Raw genomic sequence first — 15,997 nt, forward strand, 5'->3', positions numbered from 1 at the left:
AGAACAAAAGTAATGTCAAACATATATCAATCAGATCTCTCTAATAGACTTTCAAAGGAGCATGTGTACCTGTTTTAACAAAATCTGTTTATGGTTTAATTGACAGCAAATTTAACCTGTGAAAGCAGTTGTGAAATCACTGACTGGGCTTTAGAGAAAGTATGTGTGATGTTCCCTTTACAAGAAGATTGAAAGACAAACCAATCACACAGTTAAAGATTTAAGAAGAAAATAGTTTGACACAGAGTAATTTAATAATATTTCCATTTACATTATACTGTACATAATGACAGAAAAACAGATAAGTGTAAACCAAATAAATAACTTTGAAACAACCAGTAAAGAAAAACATCACAACCTTATCTATTAGTAAAAAAAACATTGTTTCAGGATTTCATCCGATGCATGTTTGAATGTCCATTTAAATTCTGAGCATTGTATAAACAACAGTCACAGATAAACTATGATTAAGAAAATAATTTGAACTGAGGTGATATGTCAGGGAATTCCATTTGTACTTTGTTGAAAAAGCCTGCAGTTGCATACAGTCCATAGATTACACAGGAACATGTACATAGTCTGATGAAACTGAGCAGAACAAGTAGTGATGAGAAAAATAAGTTGACTTTCAGTCAACCTGTAAGTGTAACTACAGTTACTTGCTGCAATATCCATCAAAGAGTTTTGCAGTTATCAAGTAAACAGGACATTGACATGCATACATTGCACAACCTGTAAATGCATACACATAAAAATGGAAATTTTCTTTAATTATGATGATGACCTCATGAGATTTTTCTAAAAAATGCATGTTTTCCACATAAAACACTTTGAATTCGAATTCTTATTTTTGTCAGGTTTAAACCGTAGATCACAGGATTGAATAGTGGAGGGATGAGGACATACTCCACCGCCATAAAATTCTCTAAATGTTGTGATAAGTTTTTTGAGCCGAACCTCATGTACATCAAATCAAAAAGCGCACATATAATAAACATCATTAAACACAATAAATGCGGCAGGCATGTTTGCGAAAATTTTCTCCTGTTCTCTTTGGATGCTCGGCACATTCTGATGAGTTTCATGTAAGAACAGATGACGAAAAGGAAATGGCAAAAATAGAAGCTGTAATTAAATGCTGGAATGATTTTATTTGTGATAGATTTTGAACAAGCGAGATTATTGATAAAAAAATTAACACAGTAGATTTTTGGTATGTGTGAGCCACATAACTTCAAAGTTAATGTTGACATTGTGCTGCTGAACAAAAGAGAAAGTGGTATGAGCCAAGTAATTAACATTAACACCGAAATCCTTTGTTTTGTCATCACCAAGCGGTACACCAGAGGTCGACATATAGCCACATACCTGTCATATGACATTAGCACTAAAATAGACAAATCAGCGCAGGCTGAGGAGTGCAACACAAAAGCTTGAAGGAAGCATCCAGCGTGAGAAATGACATGAGTGGCAGACAGAAGATCAATGAGGAATTTGGGATAAAAACCAGACGTCCCATACAATGCATTGATGCACAGGTTACAGAGAAAAATATACATGGGTTCATGAAGGTTTTTATCAAAAAGAATTGTCAAAATAATGGTCAGATTCACCAGCCAAATCATACTGTAACACAGTAAAGTGAGAGAGAAGACAGTAAGTCTGTAGTTAGATATGTCATTCAATCCTGAAAGAGTAAACATGGTAACTACTGAGGCATTATCCATTACAAGACTTTACAGTTTATGTCATCTTAACACCACATAGATGCATTTACACAATCAGATGTCAAGCACACTATCTTGTGCCTACCTACACCTGACCCGGTGTGGTAACGTGTTTATGTTGTCTCGTGGCAGTGACAGCCAATGACGTAATGCACATGAGACTTCCTACTGATGACTGATCCTGCTTTCATAGATGAGTAGTAAGAAAATAATTATATGTATAATACTTATTACTAGGTAACTTCAGATATTATTATAACACTGTGGGATAGACCAAGATACAGCAAAAGAGACTATCAGGTATGTCAATATGACAGCAGTCCATTCTTCTGGCTGTTAGTCATATCCAAATGAGTATTTTGTGTCACAAAACAAAGAAAAAAATCCTCTTATCTAGGTAGAGCTGTCACCTCACAGCAAGATGGTTCTGTGTTTGAGTCCTGTTCTGTGCAGAGTTTGCACGTTCTCCCCATGTCTGCGTGGGGTTTCTCAGGGTTCTCCTGCTTCCTGCCACCTTCAAAAACATGCACTTCAGGTGAATTGGTCAGTTCCAAATTGTCCATAGATGTGAGTGTGTGTGTGATTGTTTTTCTTTTAGCTGGCTCCACGGTGCACTGGCTTCGCACCTGGAGTGTCCCCCGTCTCTTGCTCGTAAGCCCACTGGGGTAGGCTCCAGCAACTTCATGACCCGAAAAAGTGGAATCAGCAGTTAAGAAGATGAACAAATGCTATAAATAAACATTTGACTTAAATAGCATGACAGGAATGAACACCTCTGTACTATCTTTATCAATAAATGTAGGAAATAACCGATGTACAGTACAGTACTGTCACTGTATCGTGTCCTGAGTGTACCCTGCCTCACAACCCAAGTCCAAGAGGCCTCTTCAGTTCTGAAGAAGCTGAAGAAGCCTCCTGGATGAGAGATGAAACGACTTCAAGAAACGTTTTTCAAGTCCAGTGGATTGATTTAAACAGCTTTGGATCATCATAACCTAGATAACTGAAAACCTACACAGATAGTGCAGACTCATTTATTTGTCACAATTTCAGCCTGAAATTCAAAATGTATAGCATTTTGGTAATACATAATATGAAGAGAGAGAATACCATGGATACTGCACTAGGTGCCACCTACTCATTGAGTGATTAGATCAGGAATATCTGTTGGTCTATTATACTCATCACTCTCAAAATTCTTAGTTTAACTCTAACTTTATTGTTAATAGGCAGTAGCAACACCAAGAACAGCCAATAGCCTTCCATTACTTTATGATCTGAAAAGTAGCTACTGAGTTTTAAACAGCAGCAGGTATTTACACCACATAAATATTTTCATGTAAATGTGTCCTGCTAGCCATTTTTGCTTTTGAAATACAATCTGTATAGTCATCCATGCATTGTCTTGTAGACAGGACGATCACAATCATGTAATCTACAGCCTTGTCTGCCATGGGATCACGGATGAAATACCATCTGTTGATCTGAATGCCTTAGAATAAAGGCTGAAAAAAACAGCAACAACAACACTGCATTACCTTTCTCTTTAAATTCCTTCATTTTGTCTAAGACAGGCCAAACAGCACAGCACAGAAGATGTCTGCCTGGAACTTACAGCACACATTAATTCCTGTCACCTTTATGCCAATATGTCACTAACTTGTCCGATCATATCTTATCTAGACATTTCCTTGAAGCTTTATGTCTATTGTTGACTGTCTGTTGTTATATTAGTTGTAATTAATGGATGACATCTGATACTGGACTCAGACATGAAAGCGCTGTGACAAAGTTGTCAAAGCATCATAACCTATGGACAAAGGTCAGGATAGTTTTGTTTGTGCACCATCTACTAATGACATCTTCTCGCAACTCAATCATTGCATTAGAATGAAAAACCATGCATAGCTTATGATGTGTGACTAAGTGCTAATAAAACATAAACATGTTGCTGATAAATGGCAATGAACTTTATCAATGTTAAATATAGTATTAATTTGGTTTTGGTGTGAAAATAAGACTGAAGGTATACAGACTTGACAGCCTGTTGGTGTGAATCAGAGATGAGGTCTTACCAGAGTGGTGTTGACTTATTAATTGCTCTCAGTGGAGAGTGCAGCTAATGACCTGTTGACCTGTTGACTCCTCTGTATGTAGCACCTTAAAAACAAAAACAGCTTTCCCTCTGAGGTACTCATTAATAAAGTGAAACTCTTGGACGGCTTCAATGTCAACAGGCAGCATTAAACGAAGATTACAACAGTCTCAAATTATTAATGTGATATTTTGTATATTTTGATTATCCTTCCTCTAATTGCACAAAGCATGTAGCCAGTCTAGATTGATCTATATTACTTATTCCTTATCAATTTTTAGTGAGACCAATCAGGGAGGTTCCAGTACAAATCTCTATAGCTTCAGTCTTTCATCTATGATAGTAAGGATATGGATGTTAGCCTACAATCCATCCATCCATCCATCCAATCCATCTGAGTAGATACTATAGATTGATGGATGGAAAAAGATGTTTTAGGATGAATGAGTTAGACTATTGAACTAGAACAAAAGAGTCATGTAACGTGTGTAACCCCAAACCAAGCAGTTTTTTCTTCAGTTTCCACCATTTACTGATTTGATCTAAGGTCTGAGATGACGATTAAATTTTTTCTTCTTTCTGTCACACTTTTAATGCAAGCATTTCTTCATGCGGTGGTCAATTAGGTCACATCTCCCATCTTTTCTTCTCTTTTCTTTTCTTTTGATTCACTTTAACATATTTATTCCCCAATCATCTGTATTTTCTGTTCCTTTCTTTCCCTTACCCGTTCCGTGTTTTGTGCTATTACCCTATTCACCCCTTTAAATGTCTCATTCTTTATATCATCTACTAAGCTATAGTCCATGGCTACTATGACATTTCTACGGAATAGTGAGCAACTAGGGATGACAAAGTTAATGTGACTTTCTTTGCAGACTTCCCAGTGCAGTCTCTGCTGCCCTCAGCTCACACTTCAATGGACACAGTGACCCTAGGTCACTCCAAGAAATTCTACTCCAAGAAAAAGAATTAAAAAAATTATTATTATTATTTTCCTTTCGGCTTTTCCCTTCAGGGGTCGCCACAGCGAATCAATTGCCTCCATCTAACGCTGTCTTCTGCATCCTCTTCTCTCACACCAACTACCTTCATGTCCTTTGTCACTACATCCATACACCTTCTCTTTGGTCTTCTTCTAGGCCTCCTGCCTGGCAGTTCAAAACTCAGCATCCTTCTCACAATTTCTAGCTTCAGACTCATCACTATCTGACACTCTTTTTACCTCCAGGACATTCCTAACAAACTCCTCCTTCAAGATAACTCCTACTCCATTTCTCTTCCTATCTACACCATGATAGAACACATTGAACCCTGCTCCCAAACTTCTAGCCTTGTTACCTTTCCACCTGGTCTCCTGGACACACAGTATGTCTACCTTCCTCCTCTGCATCATGTCAACCAACTCTCTACCTTTTCCTGTCATAGTCCCAACATTCAACGTCCCTACTCTCAGTCCTGTACTCTTGGCATTCCTCTTCTCTCTCTTCCTACAGGCACACGTTCCTCCTCTCCTTCAGCCAACAGTAGTCCAATTTCCATCGGCACCCTGTAGGTCAACAGCACCGATGGCGGTCGTTGTTAACCCGGGCCTCGACCGATCCGGTATGGAAGATGTAGGTTTGATTGTACTGACCTCCTCCATCTATACTTGACAACCATGACCAAACCCTTCTTTAAAAGCCTCATCATGTCCAACTGTCCATAAATCCCAGTTTGAATGTTAAAGGTCATATAAATATAATATAAATATAATATATAATATATATAATATAAAGTTTGAATTTTACTAAGAAAGAAGAAGTTTCTTTGTTAGAGCCTTGTAAACTATCTGCAGTTACTATCTGACTTTCTGTTATTGTAGGAAGGGAATTTCCACAGAGCATGATGGCTGTTGCCACTGTATTCCCAGAGCACAGCATCAACCACAAATTGATTTCTTGGGAATAATGCAATACTGGACTAATGACCCTGTTTACTCTGTATTTTTACATCCCGCTTCAAAGCGGTGATGTATTGTAATTGTATTTATGTCTGTTTGTGACATTACATGACAACTGATTTCAGTTTCCAGCAGCAGATCTTTAATTTCTTAATAGTAATAATAATAATAATAATAATAATAATAATAATAATAATAATAATAATAATAATAATAATAATAATAATAATAACAACAACCTTTTTCTTTCGTCTTGTCTTGTTAGGGGGTCACCACAACATGTCATCCTTTTCTATGTGGCTATCCTCTGCATTCTCCTCTCTAACACTGACTGCCCTCATGTCTTCCCTCACTACATCCATCCATTTTCTCTTTGGTGTCCTCCTGCCCTCTTGCCTGGTAGCTTCTTCTTCATCACCCTTTCAACAAAATACTCTTTGGCTGTTCCTCTGATGAACTAATTTCTGATACTATCCACCTTGGTCACTCCTAGAGCAAACCTCAACACCTTCATTTCCGTCACTTCCAGTTTGGCTTCCTGTCCTATTGTCAGCAGTACTGTCTCTAATCCATACAACATGGCTGTCCTCACCACTGTCTCATAAACTTTTCTCTTAATTCTAGCAGAGACCCTTCTGTCACATGAGACACCTGCCACTTTTCCTCCATCCATTCCAGCCTGCTTGGATCTGTTTCTTCACCTCCTTATCACACTCACAGTCGCTCTGGACTGTTGGTCCAAGTTTTTAAAGCCCTCCAGCTTTGCTATTTCTTCTCTCTATAGCCTAACTCTTCCTACTCCACTCCTCTCATTTATGCTCAAATATTCTGTTTTTACCCCTGTTAATCTTCATTCCTCTCCTCTCCATGCCACCACCTCTCTAGATGTTCCTCCACCTGGTCCCTGTTTTCACTGCAGATCACAATGTCATCTGCAAACATCATGTTCCATGGAGGTTAAGGTCTTACTTTATCTGTCAGCCTATCCATCACCCTTGCACACAGGAAAGGGACTTGGAGGTGATCCCTGATACAGTCCCACCGCTGCCTTGAACTCCCCCATCATACCTGCAGCATACCTCACTGCTGTTCAGTTGCCCTCGTACATCTTCTGTATTATTCTAACATACTTCTCTGCCACTCCAGACTTCCTCATGCAATACCCCAGTTCCTCTCTAGGTACCCTGTTATAGGCTTTCTCTAGATCTACAAAGACACAATGTAGCTCCTTCTGACCTTCCCTGTACTTCTCCATCAACATCCTAAAGGCAAATACTGCATTTGTGGCAGTCTTCTTGGTCATGAAAATACATTTGAAACCATATTGGAAATTCACCCACTGTGGGACGAATCCTATCTGTTATCTTATTGTTGCTTGCAAATATTCACTTCTGTCCTGGGTCTTGCCTCTACTACTTGTTCCTACAAATCCATTGTGTGACTCGTCAATCTTATCCTAGAATTTTGTTGAACAGCCTGGTGAAAAACTCCACAGCCACCTTTCCTAGACTCCATAAGAATGTCTTCTGGACCAAATGTCTTCCCGTACTTCATCATTTTTAGTGCCTTACAAACTTCACCTTTGCTAATCACTACTACTTCCTGGTCCACCACACTTGCATCGTCTACCATCGCTCTCATTTTCCTCATTCATCAACTCCTCAAAGTATTCCTTCCATCTACCCAGTACACTACTGGAACCAGTAAACACATTTCCATCTCTGTCTTTAATCAGCCTAACTTGCTGCATGTCCTTCTCATCTCAATCCCTCTGTCTGGCCAACCTGTAGAGATCTTTTTATCTACATTGCATCTCAATTTCTCCTCTCCTCTCATCAGTCATCTTAGTGTCCCACCACTTCTTCGCTAGCCTCTTTCTTGTATAATAGGGGTCCACCACCAAGTCTCTTTCTCCTGATTCCTACCAGAAGACACCCCAAGTATTCTCCTGACTGTATTAATAATCATCACCATCATCATTATCATCATATCATCATCATCATCATCATCATCATCATCATCATCATCATCATCATCATCATCATCATCATCATCATCATCATCATCATCATCATCATAACAACAACAACAACAACAACAACAACAACAACAACAACAATAATAATAATAATAATAATAATATAATGGTTGTAGTAGTAGTAGTAGTAATAGTAGTAGTAGTAGTTGTTGTATTAAAGCAGTGAGAACAGGCGAAATATAGACGATAAAGTCAGTGGATTTACACTCTATGTAAACCCACAACTCAAACTGCCATGTACAACCTTGAAGTAATTTCTAAAACTGACCACGAGAGGTCAGTATCAACCCTGAGCACACTTCTCTAGCTTGAGGTCAGCAGGCGGTTAAATGGATTTTATTTTATTTTATACTGTTTATATCTTAATTTTATACTGTTCATATTTTAATTTTATTTTTTTTAGTATATGTACTGTTGATGCTACATGTGTCTGTTAGTGTAGTGTATGTCTTGTGGTATGTTCTGTTTTGTTTTTTTCCTGAGCAGTGGAGAAATAAAAGAAGAAGACGTATAAAAGTATACTTCTTCTTCTTTTATTTGGAGTGTTATTTGAAGTATAAAGTATACTTCTTCTTCTTTTATTTGAAGTGTTATTTGAAGTATAAAGTATACTTCTTCTTCTTTTATTTGGAGTGTTATTTGAAGTATAAAGTATATTTCTTCTTCTTCTTTTATTTGAAGTGTTATGGTTGCTTGTTTTGGTTGGCTGTTGCTATGAGATGGACTGAGATGGACTGATATGAGATGGTCATCCATGACGACATGGAGAGTTTAAAAAAACGAAAAAATAAATGACATTGTGCTTCTGAAAGATAAAATATTATTAATCGAACCATGGTACAATCACTTCTATAAAGCAACCATAACACTTCAAATAAAAGATCATATCTTAAACCTGAACAAGCTTAACATTTGTCTTCTAGAATTAGTAACCTGCATTCTTTGATAAAGCCAGAAAACTTTTTGGACATTTGCTCTTTTGCAAAATTTAGTTAGTAAGCATATCTCAGAATTGTGTCTTTTTGAGAAAGGATCGAAAAATATTGCAATGTAAATGTGACAGAATGGTTAACAATTTTTAATCGACATACTTTAACACTGGGCCGGTAGACAGATAACCGCTCAAGTGTATTTATAGCTATATACATCAGATATTCCATGATTCCTGGTAGTAAGCACTTACAATACAAACAACAACAAAAACAACAACAACAAAAACAGTAATAAACTAATAATACTAACCATCACAGGCATAACCATAATCATAATCCTCAACACAATAACAGATTCGTTAAATTTGAAAGAAAAAGATCAGAACCTATTTAATTAAGTATTTTTTGGATGGACAGTTTAAATGATCCCAGCTTAAATAAAATGACTGGCCTACTATTATCAGCCATTGCTACATCTGCCAAATAATCTCTTCAGAAAACTTCAGAAAATTGTATCTCTTCATTAAAATGAGATCTTGCATCTAAAGTCACGCTTGATTATCACTAACTATATACACAAATTATCTCTCTTCACTGATGAACATCTCCGAGGCCAATTCTATAGTTCCTTAACCGTATACGTCTGTACAAACCTGGATTTCACGTTGACGGTGCGCGCTCCCGCGATTTACGTGCGCGATCCTGTCGGCACATGGATTCAGCGCGTCACTGGTTGCTAAGTAACTGCAGACGCTTTATTAGATTTCCGGAAGTGCGTGGCTTTGAGGAAATATGGCGAACAGACTGGTGTATATGCCAGTGTTATTTGCTGCTTCACTATTTTATATTATTTCATCATATTCGTCCATTTCCGTCATGTTCGCAACATTTAAAATAGTGAGCAGTGACAATGTTTTCAGCGCTAGCCGCACGGCTTCTGTATCCACCGCTGCAGCGAGGAATCTGAGGTGAGTTGACGAACAGCTAGCTACTCCATGCTAACGTTAGACGAGTAGTTTACGACAAATTACTCACTTTTAACGATAAATGTATACGTGCATATGCGTTATTTATTTATTTTTAGTGTGTAAAATGATCGCCTATTCTGTATCGACCTGTTACAGGTTGCAAAAATAGATTGTGTTGTGGAGTTTGGCGTATTGATGGCTCATATTGATGCTTCATGAGAAAACATTTAGTGTAACCTTATCTGTGGAATGTTAAGGGACATCCATGTTTAAATCTAGATAATATTAGTCTGTGAAATATAATATAGCCCGACTGTTGTGAGGCTAAGGTTTTTAAAGGTTGTGAATTGAAGTTGTTGTGAATTACATGTTGGAAGTTTTCTTTGCTGCATGGTGATCCAGCAGTGTTCCAAGTGTTCTCATCATTTGTTCACACTGTATATATAGTCATCATAACAATGAAGGAATATGATCTTGTAACATTATTGTGTCCTTGCTATAAATTAAAAGAATGACAGTTAACTTCACCTAAAATTAAATTAAGACCAAATATAAAAACACTATGAAACAATTAATACTGTGTTAAAGAACGACTTGCTCCTCTGTATGTCATATCATAATTTTTTTTTTTCATGGTTGCGCAGAATTGCAGATCAGACAGAGGCCATTATGCAGTTTCAGCAAGTTACATCCCAAATGTTGTCAAAGGGCATGAAAGGCCTGTTTAGTACATGTTAGATTATGTTAACCACATATATTTACTTGTGTTTGAAGATAACACATACAGTTGGGCTTTAAATTATGTATATCTGTTGGTCCTCAACAGAATTTGGATCTCAACAGCTGCATGTTGACAAAAAAGATCACTGATTTTGTCTTCATGTGATGTTTGATAATTTGGATGGCAGGAATGGATTTTTCAGATTTGTCAGCTTTTGATCTTGATGGATTTAATGTCTTACATCTTTCAATCCACTAGATGGTAGTAAAGGTCTTATAGTTCAGTGGAAAATGCAGTATTGAGGAGGTCTGCTCTGTCAGAAGCCTCTTCTAGTTACCAACTGTCAGAGAGCAGACATGATGTCATGATGTTACTTTACAGTGAACCTGCTGATGACGACCTCATGTTGTGTGCGCAGGTATCTTTTGTATGATGTGAACCCCCCAGAAGGTTTTAACTTGCGCAGAGATGTCTACATCCGCATGGCCTCCCTGGTGAAGACTTTGAGGAAGGATGGGGATGACTGGGTTTTGGTTCTTCCCCCGTGGGGTCGACTCTACCACTGGCAGAGCCCCAATATCTATCAGATCCGCATCCCATGGGGAGAGTTCTTCAGCCTCACTAGCCTACATGCTAACGTGCCCATCATTGAGTATGAGGAGTTCATTGCTGGTGAGCTTTTTTGTTTGTTTGTTTTTTTTTTAACTGAGCAAAAACAAATTGCTCATTTTAAGTGCAGTCAAACACGCATTGAGTGTATTTTTCCCTTCCTTGGGTTTAGAGAATGGAGGCCCATTCATAGACCAAGTTCTTGTACTGCAGAATTATGCTGAAGGATGGACTGATGGGAAATGGGAGGAAAAAGTTGATGAGCGGCCATGCATTGAAAAGTTAATGTACTCTAAAGATAAACAGGGCTATTACAGGTAAAGCCACATAATACACAGTCTACAGATGTAAATGCTGTTTCTCTTATAAGTCTGATGTAATTATTGCATGTTTAAGTCATTGAATAACTCAGTGAATCTTGTCAGACAGCGATAGATTTACATTCACCCTAACCCTAACCCTTATTTATCTGATCTGTGTTTGCTTTCTAGGGGCTGGTTCTGGGGTTACGAGGACACAAGAGCTCAAACTGTGAAATGCATATCAGCACAAGGCCATGCCTCCATCATGGCTCCAGTTCTTCAGAAAAATATCACAGTGACGTGAGTCTGCTGGCTAATATGTTAGTAAAAGAAATTACTGACTGTTTACATGCACACAGCTCATTGACATCCTTCAAGAACCATTAGAATGTATAATGTGTAGTCATACTTATACAGTATATATATATATATATTGTGGCAATTCTGCCCAAGGACTGTTTGAAAATTAATTTTCAATGACAAAACCATTACATTTAATAGCCGTTGGGATAAGTCATGAAGTGAGTTATGAAAACAACCATATTTATATGTCTAAGTTTAAATTTTGTAATACTGTGGAGACAAAGGTAATGAACAGTTACTAACGTTTTAACTGATGATAGCATGCCACGGTGATCTGTCTAGAGTGAGCACTCCCAACACACGTATATTCTATATTCTGAGAGAGAAGCTTATTTTACAGAATGAGATTATTGTTATTCTAAAGTCTTCGCAATTGGCACCTGTACTGATGTTCAGTGTTGATGTCAACTGATGTCCACATGTGCCCGCTAGATGGAGCCCAGAGTGATGTGAGTTTTGCGTGGACAGCTGAGAGTAAAAGTATGTGCATCCAAACGCACATGACGTCTGCTGACTCTTTCATTGAATTATATAGCCTTCTACAGCACCATTCTTGCAAGTCTACTGTAGTCAGGTATAATATGGAACTAGTATCCATTTCTAATCCCATTGTGTTGATGTAATGCCAGGTGAAGCTATCTGACTAGATGATAGGTGTACAATCAAAGAGATAAGTACAGTATTCATCTTCAGACATTAGTCCTTGCTTCTCTAAGGGTAGTTGCAAAAAGCTTAAGGATGTTCTGACATTACTGTGGTGTTACTTACAGGAAAAAAAAACAGTTGTTGATATTGACAACGCTGTAAGAAATAGGTTTGAATACCAATGTTTTTCAGATCAGTCATGCTAGACCGAGCAGAGACTCTCCTACATGATCACTACGCTGGAAAGGATTATTGGGACGTAAGTGAACTGAGAGTAATGTTGCTGAGTGTTAGATGTACAGTATGTATACCTGTTACATCTCTGTAATCTATTCTTTTTTGCCCTGACATTAAGGTGTGCTGTATTGTCTTTAAACTGTCTGTGATTACGTTAGACTCGCCGCAGCATGGTTTTTGCCAAGCACCTGCGAGTCATAGGAGACGACTTCAGAGCAAACTACCTGAACTCGACGGATGAAGAAGACCACACGGTTTACAGTGAAGACTGGACTCGTATGAAAGTTAGACAGTTTTCAAATATCATATTAATCACATTTTGCTGCTCATTACTGTACTTGTTTGCCATCATCTGTCATTGTTGTTTCTATTATGTGATAAAATTATTTTGATTATAAATTCATTTTGTTGGTAGCCTTACAATATCTAGTGTGTCTTCTAGTTTATGTTTTTAGTTCATTCATAATTTTTCTGTAACCAAGTAAGCTTTGAGTCAAGCAGCAGCCAAATTTTCACCAGCTGAATAATCTTATAGTTTAATTTGTCATTAAATCATCTAGGTGCTATTTGAGTTTGCGATTTATTAATTTTGTCCATGTGATCGTTTTGATTCTAAAACGACTGTTGATTTCACACCTTTGAAGGGGTCTGTATTCAAAGTTCACACGATGATTTAACAAAGATCTATTCCTTTCTTTGTTCCTGAGGCCAAACTGGGCTCAGCTAAAGGAGGTCCATATCTGGGTGTCCATTTGCGCCGGAAGGACTTTATCTGGGGCCACCGAGAAGATGTACCCACCCTGAAGGGGGCAGTCAAAAAAATACGCAGCTTGATGAAAAAGCACAAACTGGACTATGTGTTTGTGGCGACGGATGCATATTCAGAAGGTGATGGCAGAACACCACGTTCACAGCTGTTACAGCGAGAAGTTGGAGTTGTGCTCCATCTTTCAGTTGATGAACTCATTTTAAATTTAAGACTCAAATATTTCTATTCAAAAAGGTTGATGTATTTTGTTAAAAGAGCAAATTTCTAATGAGAAATTTGTATAATTTACATAACCTAGAGGTGAGGGAGCTGAAAGAGATTTTACCCCAAATGGTGCGGTTTGAGCCATCAGCAGAGGACCTAGATCTCCTCAAAGATGGAGGGGTGGCTATCATCGATCAGTGGATATGCGCCCATGCGAGGTAAATAAATAAATGGGTCTTTTCTTTTTCTGAAAGATTTTCATAACATGTTGCATCTTGATTTGGTGATACTTATGGGCTGATGTCTTTTGTTAAATGGTGACCCAAAGTTTCCGTGTGACCATGTGAAAATTTTTACCAAACATGCAGTACTTTTCCATTCCATAGAAAATATTTTAACTTGAAAATCTGGTTCAGGCAGCTGCTCGTTTTGTACTCATTTTGTGTCACAGACTTTGTACTATGATAAAATCGTAATCATTTATCTGTCTTAGATACTTCATCGGAACATCAGTGTCAACCTTCTCTTTCCGGATCCATGAAGAGAGGGAGATCCTGGGTTTCAACCCCAAAACTACATATAATCGTTTTTGTGGGGACACAGAGAAGGAGTGTGAACAGCCCACGCACTGGAAAATTGTTTATTGATGAGACCTGTTTCTGTCACACACAAGTGCCAAAAACAGTTGCAAAAGTGACACTGACTTGTATACAATCTCAAAGTATTTTCAGAGTGTTTATGGTTTCAAATTTGTGCAATCAGGTCTGTTGTGACCACTATGATCAATCCTTTTGCACATTATTGTAGAGTTTAAATACTTTCAAACACTTTGTAGTGTGTGTGTTAATGGTGGACTCCTGATGGCAGCTTGGTTTTATTAATAAAATCCAGTGTGTTTCTCACTGAACACCAGGTCTACTGCCACAGACAGTGCTGCATAGAAGTACAGTTCAATATTTTCAGAGATTCAGAGATGTTGACCATCTAAACTTTAACTTTTACTGTTACATTTTTTAAAATGATGCCAGAAAAGTATTCAGGAATCACAAATACAATATGAAGATAGTGTCTTCTTTAATGTACATGATGCCTTGTGAAGTTTGTGAATTCATTGTGAATGCTTGTCAAAAGCATTGTGGGTTGACTTCTGTCTAAGCACATGCTGTAATGGTCAATTAATTTCCTCACTCATAAACTTTTTAAAATTTTTACTTTCTGCTCGTTTTTGTTTTTGTTTTTGTTCATGCTTTGGGTTGGGTCACAACAGGTTTTTTTTAATTAGCATTAATATGAGTCTTCATCAAAACCCTTTTTTTAAATCTTTTTTTTCTTCTTAATTTAACGTGGACGCTGCAGCGGATATAGCGGTGGTAATCTGAAGATGACTGACCTTGCTCTAATAATTTCAAAATTGAGGAATAATCAATCATGTCCTTTCAAAACTCCCAAAAAGATTGTCTCAGCAGATTGACCCACACCCCACAGGGTTTATAGCCTGGGACATGATCAGCCACCCTCTGAACTGAAGTCTCTTGGATAAGAGACGAAACGTCTTCAAGAACTTTCTTAACATCCAGTGGATTGACTTAAACAGCTTTTAGATAACCATGACCTGGATGACTGAGAACCTATACAGACATGAGGAATAAAAGCTCTTTCATTTTCATTATTTTACTAAAGCAAATAAAAATCAGTATTACGCTTGGCAACAGAAAAACATTTTACCTAAATATTGATTTCATGTCAGTAAAGCTGTTTTATAATTAGAAAATGTCTATATTGTGCACATACACATGTCTCCTTGTGCTTTTCTGTGAGTTTTAAAAAGTAGTCCGTACTCTAATTTTGTATTATTTCTATGATCCTATTATTGAAAGTTTAAATTCCATGCCAAATGAAGAAGGCCTTTAAGTCTTGTCAGACCTAGCCAGTAATCAAGCTGCTATTTTGCATGAGACAACATTTTTCCAGTCCTTAAAAATGGTAAAATACTGATTACATTGTGTACATTATATGTATTGTCATGACTCATTCTAATGTCCATCATTTTAATCTGATGTACTAGTATTTTAAAATGTACTACCATTTTAGCTAGTACAATACAAAATACACCAGGCAAAACAGCCTGTTTTGCATAAAAGCGTTGACTTAAATGTCACTTTGTCATGAAATAACTGAACCTAATGACTACATTAGTCAATGGTATGCTTGAAATAAAGTGTAAAATATTATATAACCTTCTCAGATGGTTCTTGCTCTCTTGTTACAAATTGTTGAGAAGTTTTCCCCAAACACAGTGTTCATTGGATTTCATATTGGGATCATTCGCAGGAATTAAGACAGTGTATGTGTCACACAAATATTATTTTGTCACAAGTTGTCCTATTTGGCTAATTCTTAGCAATTGGTTGTGCTTGATGAAATTACAACCTTTTTTTGGGCCTC

The 15,997-nt window shown here is 37.5% G+C and overlaps 2 protein-coding genes across 2 annotated transcripts; one reads left to right on the forward strand and one right to left on the reverse strand.

Moving 5' to 3' along the window:
* Positions 1–785: 785 nt before the first annotated feature.
* On the reverse strand, positions 786–1,727 carry LOC137604552 (olfactory receptor 4P4-like). Its single transcript, XM_068328376.1, has one exon. It carries the CDS (start codon positions 1,725–1,727, stop codon positions 786–788), a length of 942 nt encoding a protein of 313 aa, XP_068184477.1.
* A 7,788-nt stretch (positions 1,728–9,515) lies between these two features.
* pofut2 (protein O-fucosyltransferase 2) lies at positions 9,516–14,761 on the forward strand. The gene is made up of 9 exons (XM_068329053.1): positions 9,516–9,702; positions 10,842–11,095; positions 11,205–11,349; positions 11,524–11,634; positions 12,535–12,601; positions 12,738–12,863; positions 13,287–13,467; positions 13,647–13,770; positions 14,046–14,761. The coding sequence occupies exons 1-9, from the start codon at positions 9,527–9,529 to the stop codon at positions 14,197–14,199; spliced, it is 1,338 nt and encodes a 445-aa protein (XP_068185154.1). The 5' UTR covers positions 9,516–9,526; the 3' UTR covers positions 14,200–14,761.
* The last annotated feature ends 1,236 nt before the right edge of the window (positions 14,762–15,997 follow it).

This window comes from Antennarius striatus, chromosome 12 (genome assembly GCF_040054535.1).
Source record: "Antennarius striatus isolate MH-2024 chromosome 12, ASM4005453v1, whole genome shotgun sequence".
NCBI lineage: Eukaryota > Metazoa > Chordata > Actinopteri > Lophiiformes > Antennariidae > Antennarius > Antennarius striatus.

Excerpts from the sequence above, each read along its gene's own strand:
- LOC137604552 (XM_068328376.1), bottom strand. The coding sequence starts at position 1,727 with ATGGATAATGCCTCAGTAGTTACCATGTTTACTCTTTCAGGATTGAAT.
- pofut2 (XM_068329053.1), top strand. The coding sequence starts at position 9,527 with ATGGCGAACAGACTGGTGTATATGCCAGTGTTATTTGCTGCTTCACTA. Across the intron at positions 11,096-11,204 it reads GTATGAGGAGTTCATTGCTG|AGAATGGAGGCCCATTCATA; the intron begins GTGAGCTTTTTT and ends CCTTGGGTTTAG. Across the intron at positions 13,771-14,045 it reads TGGATATGCGCCCATGCGAG|ATACTTCATCGGAACATCAG; the intron begins GTAAATAAATAA and ends TATCTGTCTTAG.